General features: G+C 30.7%; 1 protein-coding gene across 1 annotated transcript in view; it reads left to right on the plus strand.

Annotated features, from left to right (window-relative positions):
• Nucleotides 1-12,367, plus strand: part of LOC135136196 (contactin-1) — a 548,953-nt gene extending 536,586 nt beyond the window's left edge. The window contains exons 12-14 of the mRNA XM_064065367.1: nt 215-529; nt 11,958-12,091; nt 12,159-12,367. Of these exons, the coding sequence (XP_063921437.1) occupies nt 215-529; nt 11,958-12,091; nt 12,159-12,290 (581 nt within the window). The 3' untranslated portion in view covers nt 12,291-12,367. The remainder of the gene's footprint in view (nt 1-214; nt 530-11,957; nt 12,092-12,158) is intronic.
• The last annotated feature ends 11,406 nt before the right edge of the window (nt 12,368-23,773 follow it).

Genomic DNA, 23,773 nt, shown 5'->3' on the forward strand with positions numbered 1-23,773 from the left:
CATGTCACCTCCACAGATTCACATTCTTGCTTTGATGAAATTTTCGGCTTTATGTATGATAGCAATTTCGTCGGCAAAACACGCTCCATCCTGTTTTCCAACGGAAACACATACTTAAACAATAACAAATGGACTTCATCCGAGGGGTGCAAATAAATTAAAATTTACGCCAGCATAAATCCCCGTTTTTCACCGAAGTGAATTTAACTTTCAGGTTCAACAGCAAGTATGCCAGTTAGCCCGCTAATTATGGGCCTTCTGGGCACGGCCGCTGTGCTGGCGACGGGGGTCTGCCTCGTGCTGGCTGCTCTGTGTAGAAGGCACTATTCCAGGCCATGTCCCAGACCCGAAGGGGGCACCAAGCACGTACCTATGGAAGCGGTTATTGCCGCAGATGATCTCATCGTCGACGGCTCCGTCACGGGCGTACGCACACCAGCGACTCCCGATGCGGCCATTACCGCCGAAGCTGTGAGGAACGGCACTTCCGTTGAGGCCACTGATCCAGACATTATCCGGAATCAGTATGGTGAGAATTGGTTGTACTTTTTACAATGTTTTATTCACAACTGTATCACTCTCCGAGGGCTAGTTGAAGGTTTGACAGTAAAACTTAAATCCTTTCCTGCTTCGCGGTGTAGGTCCGTATTCTTAAAATTTATGCTCACAAATCCAAATGAGATAAAATGTACTGCTATAGGGTGTTGATGCTGCTTTATCTTCCAAATGTTTCGGTATATATCTAAAAATTTTTATAAATCAGTAAAAACACAGTATACACCGCAAAACTGTTTCCACTAAGACCGCAGCTATTAATAATGTTTTCTCAAGTATTGGTATAATTACCTTCGATGTACCTCAAGGACCAATGTTGGAGCCTCTTCGGTTTTTTTATGCTTTAATCCGAGAAATGTTAAAAATGTATGTAGCATAGTTAACCATGACTTACCCTGTTTGTCATTTCGTTCATAAATATAAAGCACTTAGTTTCTGCAGCAGAAAATTTAAAGATAACTAAAAAGATCAAATCAAATTTCCGATAAACAATACTAAGCTTGTGTCTAATGTCAAGAATCTGGGTTTAACGATTGTTGATACCTCAAGATTCAACGGTTATACCAAAAGAGCAATAAAAAAACACAATTAAAGACAACCATGATTTTTTGTAGATTTCTTTGATAAAATTTTCGTCTTATCAGATTACCGTTAATTTGAAAATCTGAGGTGAAAATGCAAAATCGAAGACAAAGTTTGAAAGATCTGTGGCTATCTTTGATCATCTAACATCTAAAACTGCCCCACAGACATATATTCATAATTAAACTGTAATATGAGCCATGAAATGTCAATTCAATTAAACGAATTTTAACATCATGCCGTTGACAGTGATTATTATCAAATTTGACATGAACTTGAGTATGGATCGATTTCGAAGAATACACGTTATTTATAAATTCATACATGCAATGTAATCATTTCATAATAAAATTAAGTAGGAAACATATTTTTTCAAAAATACTATATAACAGCTTAGATCTACTTTTGGATCCGTAAAGAAAAAATTGCTCTAAAGCCTAAAGTAATACAACGAAATTCCGTCGCCCCTGAAATACAACATACTCGTATCAAGGTTTTTCGAAGAATTATAAAATTTGATTTTCTGTATTTATTTTATGACAGCCCCTATAAGTGTTTGAACTTTTAAAGACAGGTACATGCTGTACGTATATTTAGTTTTTTTAACAACATTTTTTTTTATGACGTCATGCATCAATTTGAATCAGAATGAAATATGTTCAACACAGAAAGTACTTTTCTTAATATAAAAGTGAATTAATGAGGAACTGCCACATTCGTACAAACCATTATTTTTTAACAAAAGTGAATACATATTTCAATTCATTATGGGTAGATTTTAAATGGAAAGTGATGATTTTTAGTCAATCTGACTTAGTTAAAATAAAACAAGACGAAACCTCGGAATGAAATATATAAAAATTATTTTCTATTTATCTTTTATCTATTCAATTTTGGGACTTTTAAATACTTCAACTTCTAAATTTTAATTATTTAATACTTCATTTTTCGATTTGTTGATGTTTTGATTCCTCGATCTTTTAAATTTTTACTTTTTCGAATTTTTAAATTTTAAATTTTTCACTTTTTTGTTGTTTCCATTTCTCAATTTTTTGATATTTCGACTTCTCGATTTTTGACGTTTCGATTTCGCGATTTTTCGGTTTTTCCATTACTTTTTCGCGATTTTTCGGTTTATCGATAATTCATCTTTCCGATTTTTCCATTTTTTTAAATTTTTCAACATTTCAATTTTGGGACTTTTAAATACTTCGATTTTTCGACTTTACGTGTTTTTCATTTTTTATTTATTCGATTTTTCAAAATATTGCGAATTATTTTAATCTTTCATTTTTCGATTTGTTGATGTTTTGATTACTCGATTTTTAAAATTTTCGCTTTTTCGGATTTTTAGATTTTAGAGTTTTCACTTTTTTGTTGTTTCCATTTCTCAATTTATCGGGTTTTTTAAGTTTGAATTTTTCAATTTTGAATTTTCCCATTTTTCGATTTTTAGCTATTTCGATTTTTAGCTATTTCGATTTTTCGAGATCTCGACTTATGGATCTTTCGATATTTCAATTTCGTGTTTTTCCAATTTTTCGATTTCGATTTCTCGATTTCTTAGATTTTCGATTTTTTCGAATTTTCGTGTTTTTGATTTTTTACTTACTCGATTTTTTAAAATATTGCGAGTTATTTAATCTTTCATTTTTCGGTTTATTGATGTTTTGATTGCTCGATCTTTTAAATTTTCACTTTTTCGAAATTTTAAATTTTAGATTTTTCGACTTTTCGATCTTTTGACGTTTCGATTTCGCCTTTTTTCGGTTTTTCCATTGCTTTTTCGCGATTTTTCAGTTTATCGATAATTCATCTTTTCGATTTTTTAAAATTTTTCAACATTTCAATTTTGGGAATTTTAAATAGTTCGACTTACAAATTCTTCGATTTTTCGACTTTTCGTGTTTTTCATTTTTTACTTATTCTATTTTTCAAAGTATTGCGAATTATTTAATCTTTCATTTTTCGATTTGTTGATGTTTTGATTACTCGAGTTTTAAAATTTCCACTTTTTCGGATTTTTAAATTTTAGATTTTTCACTTTTTGTTTCCATTTCTCAATTTTTCGATATTTTCATCTCGATTTCTCAGTTTATCGATAATTCATCTTTTCGATTTTCCAATATTTTAACGTTTCAGTTTTGGGATTTAAGTATTTAAATTTTTCTTTTCTTTTAATGTTTCGATTTCGCGATTTTTCGATGTTTCCAGTTCGATTTCTCGATTTCTTAGTTTATCGATAATAATTCATCCTTTCGATTTCTCGATTTTCCAATTTTTCAACATTTCATTTTTGGGACTTTTAAATATTTCGACTTACAAATTTTTCGATTTTTCGACTTTTCGTGTTTTTGAATTTTTTCGATTTTTCAAAATATTGTGAATTTTACACTTTTGGATTTGTTAATGTTTTAATTACTCGATTTTTAAAATTTTCACTTTTTTGGATTTTTAAATTTTAGATTATTCACTTTTTTTGTTTCCATTTCTCAATTTTTAGATTTTTCGACCTCTCGACCTTTTGACCTTTCGATTTCACAATTTTTCGATTTTTCCATCTCGATTTCTCAGTTATCGATAATTCATCTTTTCGATTTTTCAATTTTTCAACGTTTCAGTTTTGGGATTTAAGTATTTAAATTTTTCGATTTTTCAATTTTTAGCATTTCTAAATTTGTGTATGTTTGGATTTCTCAATTTCTCGATTAATAGATTTTTTAATTTTTCACCTTTTAAATTTTTAATCTCTCCGAATTCTCAATTTCTGGATTTTCAAATTTTCAGTGTTTAAGTTTTGGTATTTTTCAATATGTTTTTAGATTTTTAAATTTTTGTATTTTTCGCCTTTCTGCGATTTTTGCGATTTTTTAAATCTTACATTTTTGATTTTTCAATTTTTTGATTTCTCGATTTTGTAAATTTTCAATTTTTCGAATTTTTAGATTTTAGATTTTTCACTTTTCGGTTATTTCGATTTCTCAGTCTTTCAATTTTTTACCCTCTCATTTTTCGATTTTTCAATTTTTCGGAATTAATTTTTCAGTTTTCGATATTTCGATTTTTCCATTTTTCGATGTGTAGCTATTTCGATATTTCAATTTTTCGATTTTTTGCCTTGTCGACTTATCGATATTTTAATGTTTCGATTTCGCGATTTTTCGATGTTTCGATTTCGATTTCTCGATTTCTCAGTTTATCGATTATTCATCTTTTTGATTTTTCGATTTTCCAATGTTTCAATGTTTCAATTTTGGGACTTTTAAACACTTCGACTTACAAATTTTTCGATTTTTCGAATTTTCGTGTTTTTCATTTTTTACTTATTCGATTTTTCAAAATATTGCGAATTGTTTAATCATAAGCTTTTCGATTTGTTGATGTTTTGATTACTCGATTTTTAAAATTTTCACTTTTTCGGATTTTTAAATTTTAGATTTTTCTCTTTTTTTGTTTCCATTTCTCAATTTTTCTATTTTTCGACTTCTCGATCTTTTGACCTTTCGATTCCACAATTTTTCGATTTTCCAATTTTTTAACGTTTCAGTTTTGGGATTTAGGTATTTAAATTTTTCGGTTTTTCAATTTTTCAAATTTGGCAATTCTAAATTTAAGGATTTTTCAATTTCTCAATTTCTCGATTAATGGATTTTTTAATTTTTCTCCATTTAAATTTTTGGTCTTTCCGATTTCTCAATTTCTGGATTTTCAAATTTTCAGTGTTTAAGTTTGTTTAAGTTTTTAAGTTTTTAAGTATTTTTCAATATGTATTTAGATTTTAAAATTTTTGCATTTTTCGCCTTTCTGCGATTTTTTTAAATTTTACATTTTTGATTTTTCAATTTTTTAATTTCTCGATTTTTTAAATTTTCATTTTATCGAATTTTTAAATCTTAGATTTTTCACTTTTCGGTTGTTTCGCTTCTCAATTCTTAGATTTTTTGCTCTATCATTTTTCGATTTTTCTATTTTTCGGAATTATTTAATTGTTCAGTTTTTCAATATTTCGATTTTTCCATTTTTCTATCTGTAGCTATTTCGATATTTCAATTTTTATCGATTTTTTGACTTCTCGACTTATCGATCTTTTTAAATGTTTCGATTTCACAATTTTTGGATTTTTCCATCTCGATTTCTCTATTTCTCAGTTTATCGATAATTCATCTTTTCGATGTTCCCATTTTTCAACGTTTCAGTTTTGGGCTTTAAGTATTTAAATTTTTCGGTTTTTCAATTTTTCAATTTTTGGGATTTCTAAATTTGTGGATTTTTCGATTTCTCAATTTCTCGATTAATGGATTTTTTAATTTTTCGCCTTTTAAATTTTTGATCTTTCCGATTTCTCAATTTCTGGATTTTCAAATTTTCAGTGTTCAAGTTTGTTTAAGTTTTGGTATTTTTCAATATGTATTTAAATTTTTTAATTTTTGGAGTTTTCGCCTTTCTGCGATTTTTGCGATTTTTTTTTTATTTTACATTTTTGATTTTTCAATTTTTTAATTTCTCGATTTTTTAAATTTTGAATTTGTCGAATTTTTAAATCTTAGATTTTTCACTTTTCGGTTGTTTCGATTTCTCAGTTCTTCGATTTTTTGCCCTCTCATTTTTCGATTTTTCAATTTTTCGGAATTAATTGTTTATTTTTTCGATATTTCGATTTTTCCATTGTTCGATCTGCAGCTATTTCGATATTTCAATTTTTATCGATTTTTTGACTTCTCGACTTATCGACCTTTTAATGTTTCGATTTCGCGATTTTTCGATGTTTCCATTTTGATTTCTCGATTTCTCAGTTTATCGATCTTTTCGATTTTTCGATTTTCCAGATTGTCAACGTTTCAATTTTGGAACTTTTAAATACTTCGACTTACAAATTTTTCGATTTTTCGACTTTTCGTGTTTTTCATTTTTTACCTATTCGATTTTTCAAAATGTTGCGAATTTTTTAATCAAAAATTTTTCGAATTGTTGATGTTTTGATTACTCGATTTTTAAAATTTTCAGTTTTTCGGTTTTTTAAATTTTAGATTTTTCACTTTTTTGTTGTTTGCATTTCTCAATTTTTAGATTTTTCGACGTCTCGATCTTTTGACCTTTCGATTTCACAATTTTTCGATTTTTCCATCTCGATTTCTCAGTTTATCGATAATTCATCTTTTCGATTTTCCAATTTTTCTAAGTTTCAGTTTTGGCATTTAAGTATTTAAATTTTTCGATTTTTCAATTTTTCAATTTTTGGCATTTCTAAATTTGTGGATTTTTCCATTTCTCAATTTCTGGATTTTCAAATTTTCAGTGTTTAAGTTTTGGTTTTTTTCAATATGTATTTAGATTTTTAAATTTTTGGATTTTTCGCCTTTCTGCGATTTTTGCGATTTTTTTTATTTTACATTTTTGATTTTTGAATTTTTTGATTTCTCGATTTTTTAAATTTTCAATTTGTCGAATTTTTAAATTTTAGATATTTCACTTTTCGGTTGTTTCTATTTCTCAGTCTTTCGATTTTTTGCCCTCTCATTTTTCGATTTTTCAATTTTTCGGAATTAATTGTTGAGATTTTCAATATTTCGATTTTTCCATTTTTCGATCTGTAGCTATTTCGATATCTCAATTTTTCGATTTTGCGATTTTTCGATGTTTCCATTTCGATTTCTCGATTTCTCAGTTTATCGATTATTATTCATCTTTTCGATTTTACGATTTTTCAGTTTTGCAACGTTTCAGTTTTGGGATTTATGTATTTAAATTTTTCGATTTTCAAATTTTCAATGTTTAACTATTGGGATTTTTCAATATGTATTTCGATTTTTAAATTTTTAGATTTTTCGACTTTCTGTTTTTTTTGAGGTTTTACTTATTCAATTTTCAATTTTTTAAATCTTACATTTTTCGATTTTTCAATCTTGTCATTTTTCGATTCGTTGATGTTTTGATTTCTCGAATTTGCAAGTAACTAATCTTTCAGTTTTTCGATATTTCGATTGTTATATTTTTCGATCTGTAGCTATTTCGATATCTCAATTTTTCGATTTTTTGACTTCTCGACTTAATGTTTCGATTTTGCGATTTTTCGATGTTTCCATTTCGATTTCTCGATTTCTGAGTTTATCGATTATTATTCATCTTTTCGATTTTACGATTTTCCAGTTTTTCAACGTTTCAGTTTTGGGATTTATGTATTTAAATTTTTCGGTTTTTCAACTTTTCAATTTTTGGCGTTTCTAAATTTTTCGATTTTCCGTCTTTCTGATTTCTCAATTTTTCAATTTTCAAATTTTCAATGTTTAAGTATTGGGATTTTTCAATTTTGGGATTTTCCACAATGTATTTCGATTTTTCGATTTTCTGTTTTTGATTTTTTACTTATTGGATTTTGCGTTTTTTTAAATCTTACATTTTTTGATTTTTCGATTTCGAATTTGTAAATTTTCAATTTTACGAATTTTTAAATTTTAGTTTTTTCATTTTTTATTGTTTCGATTTCTAAGTTTTTCGTTCTATGGTCTTGTCATTTTTTGGTTTTTTGGATTTTTTAATTTCTCAATTTATCGTGTTTTTTTAAATTTAAAATTTTCAATTTTGAATTTTCCCATTTTTCGATATTATTCGATCTCAATTTCTCGATTTCTTAGAGTTTCGATTATTCGTCTTTTCGATTTTCGCGCTTAAAATTTTTCGATTTTTCAATTTTTGGTGTTCCTAAATTTTTTGAGTTTTCGATTTCTCTATTTAAGTTTTTAAATTTGTTTTTTTTGAGTTTTTACTTACTCGATTTTTCAAAATTTTACGAGTTTTTAAATCTTACATTTTTCATCTATTCGATATTTTAATTTTTCGATTTTTTGATTTTCTAGATTTTTAACATTCTTGGTATTTCAAATTTTCGGTTTTGACACTATTTTGATTTGTCCTTCAAAAACGAACCATCACATACTTAAAAAAAGACGCTAGGAGCCCGTAAGATTCTACAAAATTCTTTCCAAATAAAAAACTCCACGGATCTTCCAGAGTTTTTAAGAGTATTTTAAAAACAAAACACAAGAGGCCCTGAAGATTTTTTATATTAAAAAAAAACACTAGGCGCCTATAAAACTTTCTATTTTAAACGCAAAAAATTGCTCTAAAGTTATTTAGACAGATCTTCCCTCCCTTCTGAAGTAAAAATAAATTATCAGTACATGCTTAACTTCAATTGTTTATGTTTATACATCGAAAGAATGCGACAATTAAGCATGCAGCAAATTGTCTACTCAAAACAGAGGAAGCGATTAAAACTATTAATTAAGCTACAATGCAGCAAAACGTTCTGATTTTTTTTTTTTTTGGTAAGTCGCTGTTATTATGACAATATTTATTTTATCATTATTAAATATACATTACTGTATTCTAAAATTTTCGAGCCCTGGCGTCCTCCACAAACCAGTGCTCCTATATTAGTATAAAATGTGGTGATATAAAAACGAGAAGGCGAAAAATCAAAAGAAAATCGTTAAATCGAAATATGAAAAATCGAAATGTCAAAAAACTGAAAAATTAATTCCGAAAAATTGAAAAATTGAAGTAGATACTGTGTAATCAATTTCTGTAATCAAGCAAGCTGCTGAGTACCAACAATGCTTTTGCCTACGATTGTCGTAAGCATTACTATGATAAATAAAATTTTAAATGTTTGGATGTCTAGGATAAAAAATAAAGGCGAATTACCACAAGTATAAAAGTTAGTTATTTTATGAAATTTAAGTATATAACATTTGCTATGGAAAATCGTACGTCATCACATTGTTCGTTGGAATGATCAGATAAATTTTGGTTAGCGTTTACCATCTGCACCACATTCCTAGAATACATACCAAATTTGACAACAATCGGGACAGTAAATTTGGAAATAATGTGTCTAATGAATACCGAGACAGACGACAGACAGATGGAAACGGGAGATCTGCTTTCTCACACTCTAAAAAACATGAAATTAGTCGTTCGCCAAATGGAACCGATTAGAACACTCCCCAGCTTACACTTCGGAAGTAAAACTGCAATATTCTTGTGACTGAAACATTTAATCAACAAAAAAGAAGATTATGATATATTAAAAGAAAAACTACTCTTGCATTACCTAGAGAAAAAAAATCCCAAAACCCTCAAACGCAATATGAAATCAGTAACTATTTTTCAGCAAATTTTTATCATCATGGTTAATTCACACAAACATTGGTTAGCCTCTGGCTCATTTTTTTATACAGTATTTAAATTTTAAACGTATTGATTATGTACTTTATAATTCCACATGAATAACTATAAAAATAACATTATTTTAATTCTGGTTTACACAATTTTTTGGGTATTGTATACTGTAAACAAAATTATTTACTACATTAAAAATATTCAAGTTTGAACAATAAACATGTATTAGCCAAACAACAATATGTACTTTTGGCGGATTCATCATTTCACTAGGGTTTATCATGGATTTCAAAAACATAAACTTTAATAGAACAAACAGTCCTATTGTCGGAAAAAAGCCGGAAAATTGCGTATACAATAAAGCCGCTAAAATGTTAACCAGCTTGATACATGTTAACTAAAAAGTTTTTCATGTCGTACAAATGGACACAGCAAAATGAATCGCTCCATAACGTTCAATAATTTTTACTGCCTGACCGGTCAGTTGATCCTTGTAATTTCGGGTTTTAGAATAGTTAGCTTCGAAAGCAACATCTTCTACATTTCAGACGGTCGATTTCGTTCTTTGATTTATGTTTTATAGAACGGTTTTAGTATCAAACGTTTGTCTCTTTACGACTTCATTAAATCCACGAAGATTTGACAACAGTTTTATTACAAACCGTCATGGAATCCCTTAAAGTTTTTATTTAAGATAGTTAATGACGTCGTTTTACTCCATCTGTAAAAAAGTCTATTTGGTAAGGTGATAAGTTGAAGTATAACACGGCGACAATAATTTTGCGAAAAACTGTATTCATGTTTAAAATAAGTAGGTATAAGTCATTCAGCGACTGACTAATTTCGTATTTTCTCGACGTTTCGTGACCCCTAGACTGTGAAAAAATAGATCCCCGTTTTGGTTTGTCTGCCTGTCTGTCGTCTGTGTTGATTTTAATTATTTATCATCATCATCTATTTGATATGGTCGACTCAAATTTTTCCATAGTATTTAAATTTTATAAAATAACATACTCCAGTTCTTGTGGTTTATGAATCCGTTTATAACCTATCGGGTATTTGCATAAAATACGTACTTTAAAAAGTCGTATTAATAACGTGTTTATTAATATTTTTTCGAAATTTCCAAAAACGTAGCTATTAGCTAAGACTAACCTAAGGGATTAATATTGTTTTAGCCGACAAATATATGGGATTCAAATTTAATTAGTAAACACGAAAAAAGTTTATTTTTTCTAGAATGTGTATCTTGCCTACGGTTCATTGTCACTGTGTTTGATCAAATACCTAAAGTATGTTTATTTTCCTAAGAGATATCCTATCGTATTTTCAAACACTTTCACAGCAGTTATTGATGTATGTTTGTGTGTCTGGATCAAATGACAACAGTTTTAATAACTGTTATTACTTCAGTATCAGATGTTCAATATATTTGTAGACATACTTCTACTAAATTGTACATCTACAATACTGTTTAGAAAAGCACGTAGGTTCCATAACAATTACAAACACATTTATAACTTTAGATTTATCTACAATGAAAGAAACAAAGACATGTTCCAATATTGGGTTCGATGATTTCCATACCATGCGATAAGAAATTTTGAAATAAAACCTAACTTGATCCACTAGAGACGTAAAATATAAAAGAAAATATTTTATAAACTATAACGAATTGGAATCCTTGAATGACAGTTCGTGACTGCAAGAAACCTTTATTTAGATAGTTGTTGCGTTTTCTCGTCGAGTTTTTCTGTAAACTTCGGTGTTCCACAAGGATCAACCTCAGATTCTATATTATTTCTGACTTACATTACTGATCTTAACTTTCACGTCAGATTGCATCACATGTTTGATAATTTCCCAACAGGAAATGAAAATCGTTAAATGTCGATATCGTATTACAATTGCATCTCCTTGTCGTGGTATCAAGTAGTCTCGATTTAAAAAAAAAATCATATTTAAATATAATATAAATTTTGCAGTTAAAAGAACATTTATGTGCAGTTTAGTAATCCATTTAATTTTTATTTTAATTATGAGATTATGATAAAAAAAAAACAATTTCCAGAACTGAATTCAACTTTTTCGTGATTTGGCTCCAGACGTTGAAGAAGTCTTGTCTAATAAACCAGAAACTAATTTTTACTTCGTTGCAACTTGGCTTGCAACTATTCTTATCACAGTTGGACTAAAAACCATTTCGAAACCGTATTAGATGGGAAAAGTTTTTAATTTCACATACTGCTTTAGCTTGTTAGTAAACTCCGTTAGGATACCGGATTTTTAAATTGTTTGCGTAGCAGATAACCTTAACAGCATCCATTATAATTATTTGAAATATTTTATCCCTCGTAAGTGACTCTGGCAAACGCTGGTAATGAACAGTACGGTTAAGAGGCTTTTAAAAGTAACGAGATGGTTGATAAGGACGTGACCTTAGTAATTCCGTAATGTAAAAAAAGTTATTTTGGACGTTCAACGTCGAGATGAACGTATTAATGTCAGCCCGGAGAATTTATCCTTCCACGTCGAAAAATAGAAAAATCCTCTTTGATTTTTAAATAAAGTTCGAAAAAAATAAGCAGCTTATCACCATAAGTACAGCACACTACACATATTTTTTCTTGTGTGTCCAGAGCGGCGGCCGACCCTCGGATTTATGAAAGTGTACGAACCGCCCGGGTCCAGAGAAGAGGAGGACATCGAGGACGAAGGCGAGGAGTACGATTTCAGACACGTTGCCAAAGAAACTCACATCCCCAATCAGACCGTAAGTTGGCGAAGTTAGATTGAGACTGAATTATAGCACTGATAAGACGCTTGGTTGCCCATTGTAGGTATACCGGAGTCTACAGAGGCCCGGACGAAACCCCGCAACCCCCAATCCGGGCACTCAGACCCTGACGCACAAATATCGAGGGCCTGAAGTCATTACGACGTCGAACCGAATACAGGAGAGCTGCATATAAGTGTAATTGTTTTTATCATGTATTATATTAATGTATTTAAACAAAATAAAACGGACTTAATGTCGTCATCTCGTTTTTATCGGAGTTTTTATTTCGACGATAAGAATCGGCATTAGCAGTAAGAGGACGTAAATCTCGGGCGAGAGCCGTTCCAGTTCTTGGAAGGAATTACTTCATCAATCCTCCAAGGTTTTTCTCTCTCATACAAACTTATAATTGTAAGGGGTCTCACCAATTCAATAGCTATGAACTGCCGAAATTAAAAATGATTATATTGCTACTAAATTGTGAACTAAAGAAATCAGCAGAAAAGTTTAATTTCTCTTTATGAGAATCCTTTTAACGTGTAAGGGATATTACATACTATCTAAGACGATCCTCGACTTAGAAACTTCCCTTGACACATTACAGTTTTTTTTAATTAAATTGAATTTATTTCATTGTTTGATACTTTATTTCTCTTATAATGAATGTCATTTTTAAACTTCTTAACTCACCGTTGATGGAATTAGAACAGCTATGTTGTAGTCCTTAAATAGCAAGTTACGTCTGATTTCAACTCACTTTGAAACGAACATCAATCAGTGTGGATTTGTTATTATTATTATTAATGGCATTAAATACTCTCACAGATTTTTGTTTTTCTGTCATACTTGGGTTTTATTTTAAAACTTTTCTCAAGTCGCCATTGTTTTCATGTGTTAGTCACATCTACTACATTATAAGTGTCTACTGCAATCAGATCGCATCGTATTTGCCGTTCTACACAAGTTGAAAGTTTTTGTCTATCTAAAGAATTTAATTGTGTCTTTAGCATTTTCTTGCGTCAAGTATTCCATGAGAGTATTGTCGGAATTTTAATTCTACCCATTTATATTCAATCGTTTTCGTTAAATGTCTCCTTACGTTTCGTTAATAATGCGGAGCAACGCCATCCTGTTGAAACTAAGTGTTTTTTCAATTAGTTGGATAGGTCGCCAGCATTACTACAGCAATACAGATCAGATGTTTCTGGAAAAACTCTAATTTATTGTTCTTGAAATAAGCGAAGTGCAATAATATAAATTCCTAAAATTCTACACTACACGTGTGCGGAATACACGTCTTGGAAAATGTGCTTTTCTTACACAGTATGGATTTTTACTTGCGTTCTGATGACATTTATTGCATGGATTTAATTTATGATTGCAAGGAATAATTTTTCAAACAAGCAACCGAGAATATTATATGTGAGTTTGTTTCGGACCTTACTAACTATTTGCCTTCTATGACTGATTTTTTTTAATATGAACTGTATTTTTTTTCAATTTCGTTCATGCATCCTTATTGGGAAAAATCTCATTCTGCTTCAGGCGCTTTTCCGTTCGGAGAGCAAAGAACAAAAACAGAGCCGCGGTTCATGTGTTGCAGCGTCTTTTATTATTTTTTCGAAATATCTGTTCGTTATTTTGTAATAACAAAGCTCTTAGGTCGACTGCTGACCAGTCAATTTCAACAACAGTCTTATTTATCTTTTATTGAAAATCTGGAAATGACTTGTTAAATCATAACAAAATTGCTGTTTTCAAACATTATAACAACTGCATAATTTGAACACACAATAGGAATTGCCAGGTAGCTATCACAAATCTTTCCTGTGCATTTTCTTCTTTCGTGATCTCTTCAGACTTGGGCTTGAAAGCTTCAGAATTTAGTTGCTCCAGACGTTGAAAGACTTTCAGTTCAGACTTTGTTGAGACAAAAAGCATTTTCGAAATTTTGATTTTTTGCTTACTGCTAAAGATTTCCAGCCACCAAATTTTTTGAAATTAAGGAAATCGCTCCCATTTTCCACCAACATCGTGGTGGAGGACATCCTAAAACAATGACCCGTATAACTTTCAGGTTGTTGAAAAATTCTGCAATTTTTCGTGGGGTGCCTCTAATTAACTGAATGTCCTGCAAATTACAGAGTACATTTATTGAAGGTCGAAGTGATGCATATTTTCTAAAACAATCTCCATCCTTGAAGAAGGTATCACCTTCGCTAATCACAACTTTTCTGGGTAATTTATATTGTATATCATATCATGTTATCATTACAAATTGTCCATTAACCACATAATTATTTAGGATTAGTTTCACAGTGACAAGCACCACTCAAACAGTCAACTAACTTTCAAAAAATATCTTCTTAATTCTTTATCAAAACTGCAACATTTTTTGGTTGATAGTTTTCAAACATTCTCCTAAGAAAGCTAAATACTTTTCCGTATCTCGAAACAAAAACTTGAAGCCATGACAGCTAATTTGTGCCATTTAATGATTTCATACCTAATATAAAGCTTCTGTGGTAAATTATTGAAATAAAATTACTTAATTATTTTCAACACGAAGTAAGTAATTCCATCAACAGTCAAATAAAATGGAAAAAGTCCAATAACTCGTCATAAAAATATCACAAGAGTTCACTGAAAAAGCAACTGGCGGGGAAATAGGTATAAACACAACTCTGTAAAAGATGACCATAGGAATGTTAAGTTGCCTTTTTTACGACATGAAAAGCTACCCTTGTAGAAATAATGTTAAAAAGTGGAATGTTAACAATTGCCTTTCTCAAGAGGTTGACGAGACCTTTGATAAGTTTAAATAAAAACACAAAATTCTAATTAAAAGGATCGGCAAAATTACAATTATTCCTTGTAACCTATTTCGCCGTCAAAGATATTAGTGTACATTTCACAAAATTTGATCATTCCTTATAGAAAAAAAAAAAAAAAACGATAAAATATTATCCATTCACGATCTTTATATAGTAAAGTAGACTTTGATATTTTTCTTTAAGTTGGATAAACTGATTTGATGATTTAGTTTTTTGTCTGTCAGTAGTCTGATTGACATTTGCTTTGAGCTGGATTGCCACTTTTCTACTTCATTTATTAGATCAGAATAATTATTAGACGCAATTTTTTAATCAAACAAACAAATGTTTTAATTTTCTCAGCATAGATAATTTGTCATTGTGACAGATTCACAGATCATTGCAACATTATTTAAAAAGAAAATGCCTAAAATAGTTTTATTGCAACAAAAAATTGCAATAAAAAGATGGTTTTTACAGTTTCGAAAAGACAGGCTCGATCTTTCTTTCGAAGAAGTAACTATGAGAGTCTCGAACGTATTTTCTGTAATGTAAAAATACGCTGTAAAATATTTTTTTTCTCATAGGTGGGAACATCAAAATTTTATCAACAGACCAAAATTTAAAAACATCACTATGTAGCAAGCGAAAATCAGCAGATTTATTTACAAATTATATGTTTCGGAAAGACCTGTAACGACAAATTTGGCAACTTAATGAAAAAAACGAATATTTCACTGCAGATACTCTTTTGGCATATTCTATGGAACAGTTGGAGTTTAAAGGGAGGCGAACCACATTATACAAAATTCTTAATTTAATGGGTTATAAACACAGGGAAGTAAATGGTCGCAAAATTCTATGTAAACAAAAAAATGTCGTTGCAGGCAAAATTACTTCTTTGAGAACATATTTACAGTTTCTAAATCCTTGTGAAAATTTGACTTTCGTGTTTTTGGATGAAACATGGATCTATCAAAATGGTTTGTCCATTCGTCGCTGGGTGCAAGATACTGATCTAAAAAGCACCCCACCAAAATTAAAAGTGAAGGATCAAGGTTTACTATTCTCCGCGCGGGTTGTTCAACGGGGTTCTTGGATAGTTGTAACAATACATATTTTAAAATCAAAAAATAACGATAGAGACTATCATAAAACGATGGACGGGACAATTTTTCAAAATTGGATGGTTAATCAGCTCATTCCTGCTTTGGCAAAGTTGAGCCAAAAATGTGTGGTGGTTTTAGACAATGCACCGTATCATTCGGTTTATTTGGATTAACCACCCACTTTTTCTAGTAAAAAATGTGAAATGCAGGAATGGCTCTTTAAACATAGTGTTGAATTTGACAAAAAATTTTCGAAGAAACAATTGTGGGATTTAATTAAACCCTTCAAAAACAATAGAAAAATGGATATTTGGTAGACGAGACATTAAGAGAAAGTGGCCATGAAGGTCTTAGATTACCTCCAGACCATTGTCAATATAACTGAAATGGCGTAGGGATTTTGTAAGAACTATTACAATAAGCATATAAATTCTCAACCTTCATTAAAAAATAGGGTGGAGAATTTATGGCTTGAGGCGCTTTCTGAATGTACTCCAAGCATCTGGCAAAATTTTTGTAAACATTGTGAATAACTTATTTTGGCAGATTGGGAAAAAATATAGGAAATCTTTCGTACGAATCTATACCTCCTTTCGTTATTTCGCTAGGTGAATCTGATTCAGAATCTGAATTTGAAAATGACGGTGATGATACAGATTTTCATATCGAAATAATGGAAATGGAGTGAATTGCAGTTTGTCGGGGGGTGATATTTTTACGCATTTTTCGTTCTAAATTTACCAAGGTAGTTTGTGAAAAATTACCTGACGTACAACAAAATAAGTATAATTTTAGTTAGATCATCCACGTTATTACTTTGCACCAAATTTTAAGAATTTTCTTTTTTTTTTGTAACTCTTCATGGACCTGGAGAAGGCGTATAGTAACGTTGTTATTAATAAGCGTTTGGAAGCACTTAGTAAAAGCAAATAAAGAGCACTTACGTAAGCATTAGTAATAGCTATATATATAAACAGAGCTGTTCAGTACTTCAAGTAAAAGTACTTGAAGTAATACTTCAAATACTTTTATATTTAGGTACTTGGTACTTGGTACTTGGAGTATTTCTAAAATGTACTTGATTTTGCCAAGTACTTTACTCCAAGTACTTCACTCAGTATTTTAAATACTCTTGAATTACTTGAAGTATGAAAGTGGAAATTTCAAATACTTTAGTCTCTATTTTACGAAGTTTTCACATCTCAAAATAGGGTCTATTAAATACTTGAAGTTATTAATTCAATTACTAGATGTATTTTTATAGTAAAATCGTGTTTGTTTCCTGTGAGGTTATATTTTGATCTGTGATTGCGGATATCTTATCCACAATATGACGTACATTTCATAGGTACTTGCATAATGCCGATAGATAGGTAGGTAAGAAAATTAATGTCATAAATATGTCATTTGAGAGTGGATGACGACAGCAGAAGGGTCGGAGATCTGTGTAAAATTTTCAGCGATGTAAAGTTGTGAATATATAAATTTTGTCTTTTTTGTATTTTGGTCTGGAACTTAACTTTGCGGGTAGTTTTTCAGTACCTTCCCGGTGCCCCAAAGGGAATCGGGTTTGTTGATTTGAAAATATTTGAGAAATGATTCAGTACTCGTTCAAAAAGATATTTATTCTTTCATTAGTTTTTTAACCCCGCCGTGTATTTGTCAGTAAGAAGCCTGGTCAGGGCGGAGAACTCGGCAGGGGATTATCCCTTTTATTATTATAATAGCAATAGCTGATGGCAGTTACAGACTTTCATATTCGCCTCTTCCTCGTAGAATTTAAACACAATTTTATGTTAAATATTTTGCAGTTTAATTTTCTTTATCATGTTAGACACTCGTTTTTTACTAAATTTTCTTTTTTTGTTTATACATGGTTCAGCCATATAAACTTAGTTTGTTATTACTACTTATATTTTCTCACATTACAGTTTCAAATAATCTGTTAAATTGTATGAATTATTTGAACACCAACAATTTAAAAAGACGTAATGCAGAAAAACAATGATTTTAAAAGTCACACTAATTAGTGTCATTTATCTTTCCTGTGCGGATTTTATTTATTACCGTACAACAACTTTACGTATTACATTGCATCGCTTATTACATAAACCCAATATTGTTCAAAATGAAATATGTTTTGTGAAACTCGGCTCGTAGTACCAATGTTTTTTGTAATCCAGTTGATACGACCATGATTGTATGGTTTTGATGAGTACCGAATTGTACTTTGATATTGCTCGAAGGACCTTTGTTTTGTTGTGTGCGAAATAATAGACAACGTTCGGTTTCGATGTTTAAATACAGGACGGTTACAGAAGTACTGAATTTACATTTGTATTTACAATATCAGGTAAAGATACCCAAAAGGGTCAGTGGCCGCTTCCGTAAATGGAACAAAATACATATTCACATTATGAAAAAATACAAAGTTAATGAAATTCGCGATTAGTTAATATAATTGCCTAAATAAATACACCCCTACGAAATATTTTAACAATAATAAATTTAGTACATATTTACCTGAATTTTCGCAAAAGCCGTTGTTAGGCATTCCCTGAAGTCATTGTAGTTATCAGTTACGAATGTCATCTTCTTTGGGTTTTCAGGTAAAAATAAAAAATAAGCCAATAGAAAATGTAAAGGAAAATTTTGAAAGTATTGTGGCATTAGGGGAACAAAATTTTGCATAAATGGACGGAACAGCATTACGAACCTATTATTTGTGATTTGTCAGTGTAAAGTTACATACTTAGTTAGACAAACATTGTAGTGATTAGTGTTTACTATTTAGTCACTGTAGTATTTAGGTTAATTTAATAATTTTTAGAATAGTAAATACGTAAGTGGTAGACAGATACATTCAGAAATATGGGGCATTGATTCCAAGAAAATTCTCAGCATTTTTGGTAACCGCAAAAGTAAAAAACGACTAATTACTTTAATCACCTTGATATTTTTCAAGAGTTATAGTTTTCGCTGAAAATGGACTCTCGTTTTAGGCATTTTATTTTTTATTTAAAAAATTCATACTTTTTTTTTGAAAATGCAACATAGTGAGTTAAACATTTTTATGTCACAAGCATGTATATGTATCGCACTGCTCGTAAAATTTTTTTCTGAAAAATTTCACTTTCACCAATCCAGCCCTATGCAGTTTCACAATGGGTAATGATTAAGGGTGCTGTAAACTACCCACAAACTTAAACACGGAACCGGTTCATAAAATTCATATATTTTTAACACTACTTTATTAAAAAATCAGAACGTTTTGGTGGTGAACCAAAATTCAAAATATTAAAAAAAGGTAACAGAAGCCTGAGAAAATACCATACAGCGCCGATGTTTTTATTGTAAATTAATAGTAAGCATACATATACAACGCCGTCATGTATTTTATTTTAAATTTTAAATTAGAAATAGACGTTAATTTAGTCGAAGGCATGTGTCAACAGAAAGATGTAAAAGTATTTCAAAAGAATATTGTTTATAAATAACATAGTATTATTAAAAAGTGAGCTACCATTCTGCATTTAAGTTGATGCTTATGCAATTTTTTATGTGGCGAAATATGTATTATTGTATACTTAAATTCTGAGTATTAAAAAATTCAGTTCTAAAATGTATTAAGCTTTTTTAAAAAAAATTTTCAAATAATTAGAAAGTACTTGAAGCATTTTCAGTACTTCAAGTATTTGTAAGTACTTGAAGTATGCCTCCAGTACTTCAAGTACTCGTAAGTACTTGAAGTAATGTACTTGGCTTGTACTTGAAGTACATCTGAAAAGTACTTGATACTTCAAATACTCTTGCTGAAAGTAAGTACTTGGTAACTTACTTGAACACTATTTCAAGTAGTACTTTGTACTTGGTACTTCAAGTACTTTTTTTGAGTACTTTGAACAGCTCTGTGTATAAACCATTCAATTTAAGGCCGGAAAAATGCTTCAGAAGAGCTAAACCCATCAAAGCACTAGAGCAAGGTTGTTGTCTTTTACCAACCCTTTTAGTAAACTTAGAAAAGTGAAAAAAGAAGTTGGAAGATATGGAAATAGGCACACAAGGTCGAAATTTCCATTTCTAAGAAGAGTGGGCGATCAGAACGAACTGATGATTGAGAATTAAAGATGAGATGCTAAATGTGGCATGCGACAATAGTCGTATGTAGAACCCCCATTCATATAAAAACAATGTTTAAGTGAAATTTTAGTGTTTGTTCCTTACATGTGAAGTAAACACTTACAAAAAGGCGAATAACTGTTTTAAATAGCGTAAAGTTTTATGCTTTCTAAGAAATGGATACCGTTAACGTGGTCATTGCTACTGAAAACTGAAGTATCGGCAACAATGTTTATATTTCTGTCATATTTTTTAACCTTTAATTTAATAAAACATAACCTAACGAAAAAAGTTCATGGAATTTTTATTCTTCTGCATCGAATACCAACAAACTCACTAGAATTTCATGGCCAACCCTACCATATAAAGATCGTGAACGGATAATACTGGTATAGATAATCCAAATTGTTACGCAAATCTCAAAATCCTTGAATAATTTATTAAATAAACATGAATTACTAAATTTTCTAAGTTTTCACTCGAATAAGTGATATAATTATTAAGGCTAATATCAATAGATAATCAGTGAAAGATTCCCCTGGTCTCCAACCATATTATAAAAATAAATATATATTATACAAATTCCATTTACAACAAAAAGTTGACCTTCTTTTTCCTATCCCGTGATTCAAATCTTGAAATCAAGATAGCAAGCTGTCAATATACCAGTCACACAAATTTTTGGTATCAATAACGAATGTCTCTTTTTCTGTTGGTTCCGATATTTTTTGTCCCGCTATATCACATAAAGTTAGCTACCTTAGCTAAGTGCCTCGTCTCAACCACAGTAACTTAAAAACACAATTACCACCAAAAACAGAAAATTACCAAGTACAGCATCCGGTACTTTCGCTACAGTTATATAAACTGTTTAAAACAGTATTCTAGGGCGAGAATAGTAAAACGTCCGGAATTTACTGTTTCGTAGGGAATCCTAGAAGCACAAATTCTGACGGATTACTAATTTCACAAATTGGTGGAAATTCTTCATTTTACTCAAGGTACGCGAATCAGTCGGGACTCAGATCAGACTAAGGAGATCTTGGGAAGGAACGAGATTTAAAACCAACACCCGAGGAGAGAACACAAATATTACTATTGAAATCGTGAAACACCAAAAAATATCAACTGGGATAATGGCATCAACTTGTCAACAACACGGAATCGATTAGTACGAACACCGACAGACCAACACGTCGCCGCCACTACGGACATCATCCCTTCACCATTCTCATCCGACACCCAACCGAAACGGACAACGAGGGGAAATAAACCCCAAACATGGACATGACAAATCAGTTTCAAACTCTGAAGGAGGAAAAGTATGACTTCCGACACTTCAGTTCTTTTGATAGAAACGATACCTCTACCACAAACACTTCATAATTTAGTTGCTCGTATTTGCAATCATGGAGTCAGAAAAACAGTAATTTCATCCCTGGGAAGACGAATTTAAATCGTAGAAGGACAAAATAGTTAACAGAAAAGAACACATTATCAGAAAATTAATCAAAGTAAAAAATGAGAAGTTTGAAACGAAAGTAAAGACAACAGGTAAAAAAAAAATAAAAAAGAATCAGTAACATTTAAGGTTACCAGAAATACGTTAGTCTTCCCTGTATTTACAAAAAATGTTGTCCTAGGTATTGATTTTAATCCTGTTAGATTTATTTATAAGTTATGGTTTAAAACCGTTGATCAGTTTTAATACTAAGGGGAATCATCGCTTAGAAAATTCATTTACGGACATACAAACTCATTATGTTTATGTTCAACCTATAAATTCAATTCAGTTAGTTCAATGATAATTTTTTAATTAGACCGATCACTCAAATTGAGAAATTCTGTTTGTATTAACATTCTAAAGCGATTGATTAGAATCCATCAACTGTAACTGCGCATGTGACATAAACAAAGCTTTTGAAGATTTTCTCGATGCTTTACAACACTTATTTTTCTCGCTCGTTCCCATCTATCATCTAGAAGCTTTGTCAAAGCCGAACAATTTTTATCTTCAAACAAATCACCTTGATATTAAAATAGTTGTAAACTGGTATCGCAGAATGTATCTAGAAGCAATTCAAGAAGCAAAAATCAGTGCTAACAATAAATATATAAATCAGTCTCATAATAAAATGTGATACTTTTACGTTTATTATCATCCTACCACCCAAGAGATTCCAAAAAGTCACAATTGATCCTCTAATTATCTTCCTGTAGAGTATGGCATACCTCAGGTATCTACTTTAGGTCCCCTTTTATTTTTATCTTAAAATTAATGACCTACCATCTAATATAGAAGACTCAAAAGTTATTCTATACGGTGATGACATCACCGTACTCCAAAGCAGTACTAGTCTAAATAACTGGATCGTTGAAAGTTTGGAAGCACAATCTAAGGCAAAACTATGATTTGACAGCAACACAGCTTGGGCATGAATGCTGACAAATCAATTAATACCTTCCTCTCTTTTAAAACTAGCATAACACTAAATTTAAATCAAGCAGTTTCTCTTAGTATTACCTACCATGGAAGACCAGCTTCTCTGGAATGCCCATGGAGACAATTTAGCCAAGAAACTAAATAACAATACGTACCTTGTGAGACAATGCAGTAATAATGTTCCACAAAAAAGTGTGAGGACATTCTGCTTGTCCACACAGGATATTTTTCTTCAAAAACGTGCTGTTCGAATTATAGCTTGTGTACTCGGCGCGGCATGCTTGAAAGAAGATGTCCTTTTTCCTGCGGGAAGTCGTCCCAAACTTCCTGAAGCCGCATACGAAAGTCATTTAAATTATTCGGGCGATGCTGCAAGTTACCTAGAGGTGTGAACGAGCAGGCCAGGGGAGAACTTAACGTATTTATTTCTAGGACACCTGTATAATATTTTTCTAAACCTTATCAAAAATATACATTTTGCCAACGTTTTTATAAAGGGGGAGCTGTTACGAACCAACGTAACCCTTGAAACATTTATGCAGTTTTGTATGTATTGTTTTATTTATGTATTGTTATTATATAGAATTATAGGTATTTATATTTTGTAAAAATGGGGTGTCCCGTCAATAAAGTATTATTATTATTAACAAAGTATTATTATCATTTTCTTTATCATATTTAAATACCATTACTCGTTCATTCAGAATCATGACAATGTATGTTCACCTAATTCCTGACAAACATCAATAATTGTAGCCACACACTATATTTAAGAGATTTCATTTCATCATGAAGAGAGTCCAATTTTGTAAGTCAGACTGGTAACATTAAAACCAGCACTTTAAAGAAAAAGTAGTTTTATTTCCGCTCCGGTCCACAACAATTCGAAATACCCTTTACCAACCCATTGCTCAACGTTAGTTTTCTGTAACCAACGGCACTTAATTGAAGCTATGAACGTTTTATTATCGGAGACGAATATAAATTTTACTGCAATTTTTCATCGTTGTTTTTCGGCAGTAAAATTGATAAGTATTGCAAGAATATAAAGTAATTTAGCCACGTACTTTATTGCTACTGCGGCAGGGTTTTCAACTATGCAACGCAAACAGTTTGTGCCTCGATGTACATTCTTGAAATATTTACCTAATAAAAGTTCTGCTCATAAATTTGCTGAACTTACGGTTTCTTC

Source organism: Zophobas morio, unplaced genomic scaffold, assembly GCF_036711695.1.
Source record: "Zophobas morio isolate AGI-343-1 ecotype UQ-CSIRO unplaced genomic scaffold, CSIRO_AGI_Zmor_V1 ptg000026l, whole genome shotgun sequence".
NCBI classification, from domain to species: Eukaryota; Metazoa; Arthropoda; class Insecta; order Coleoptera; family Tenebrionidae; genus Zophobas; species Zophobas morio.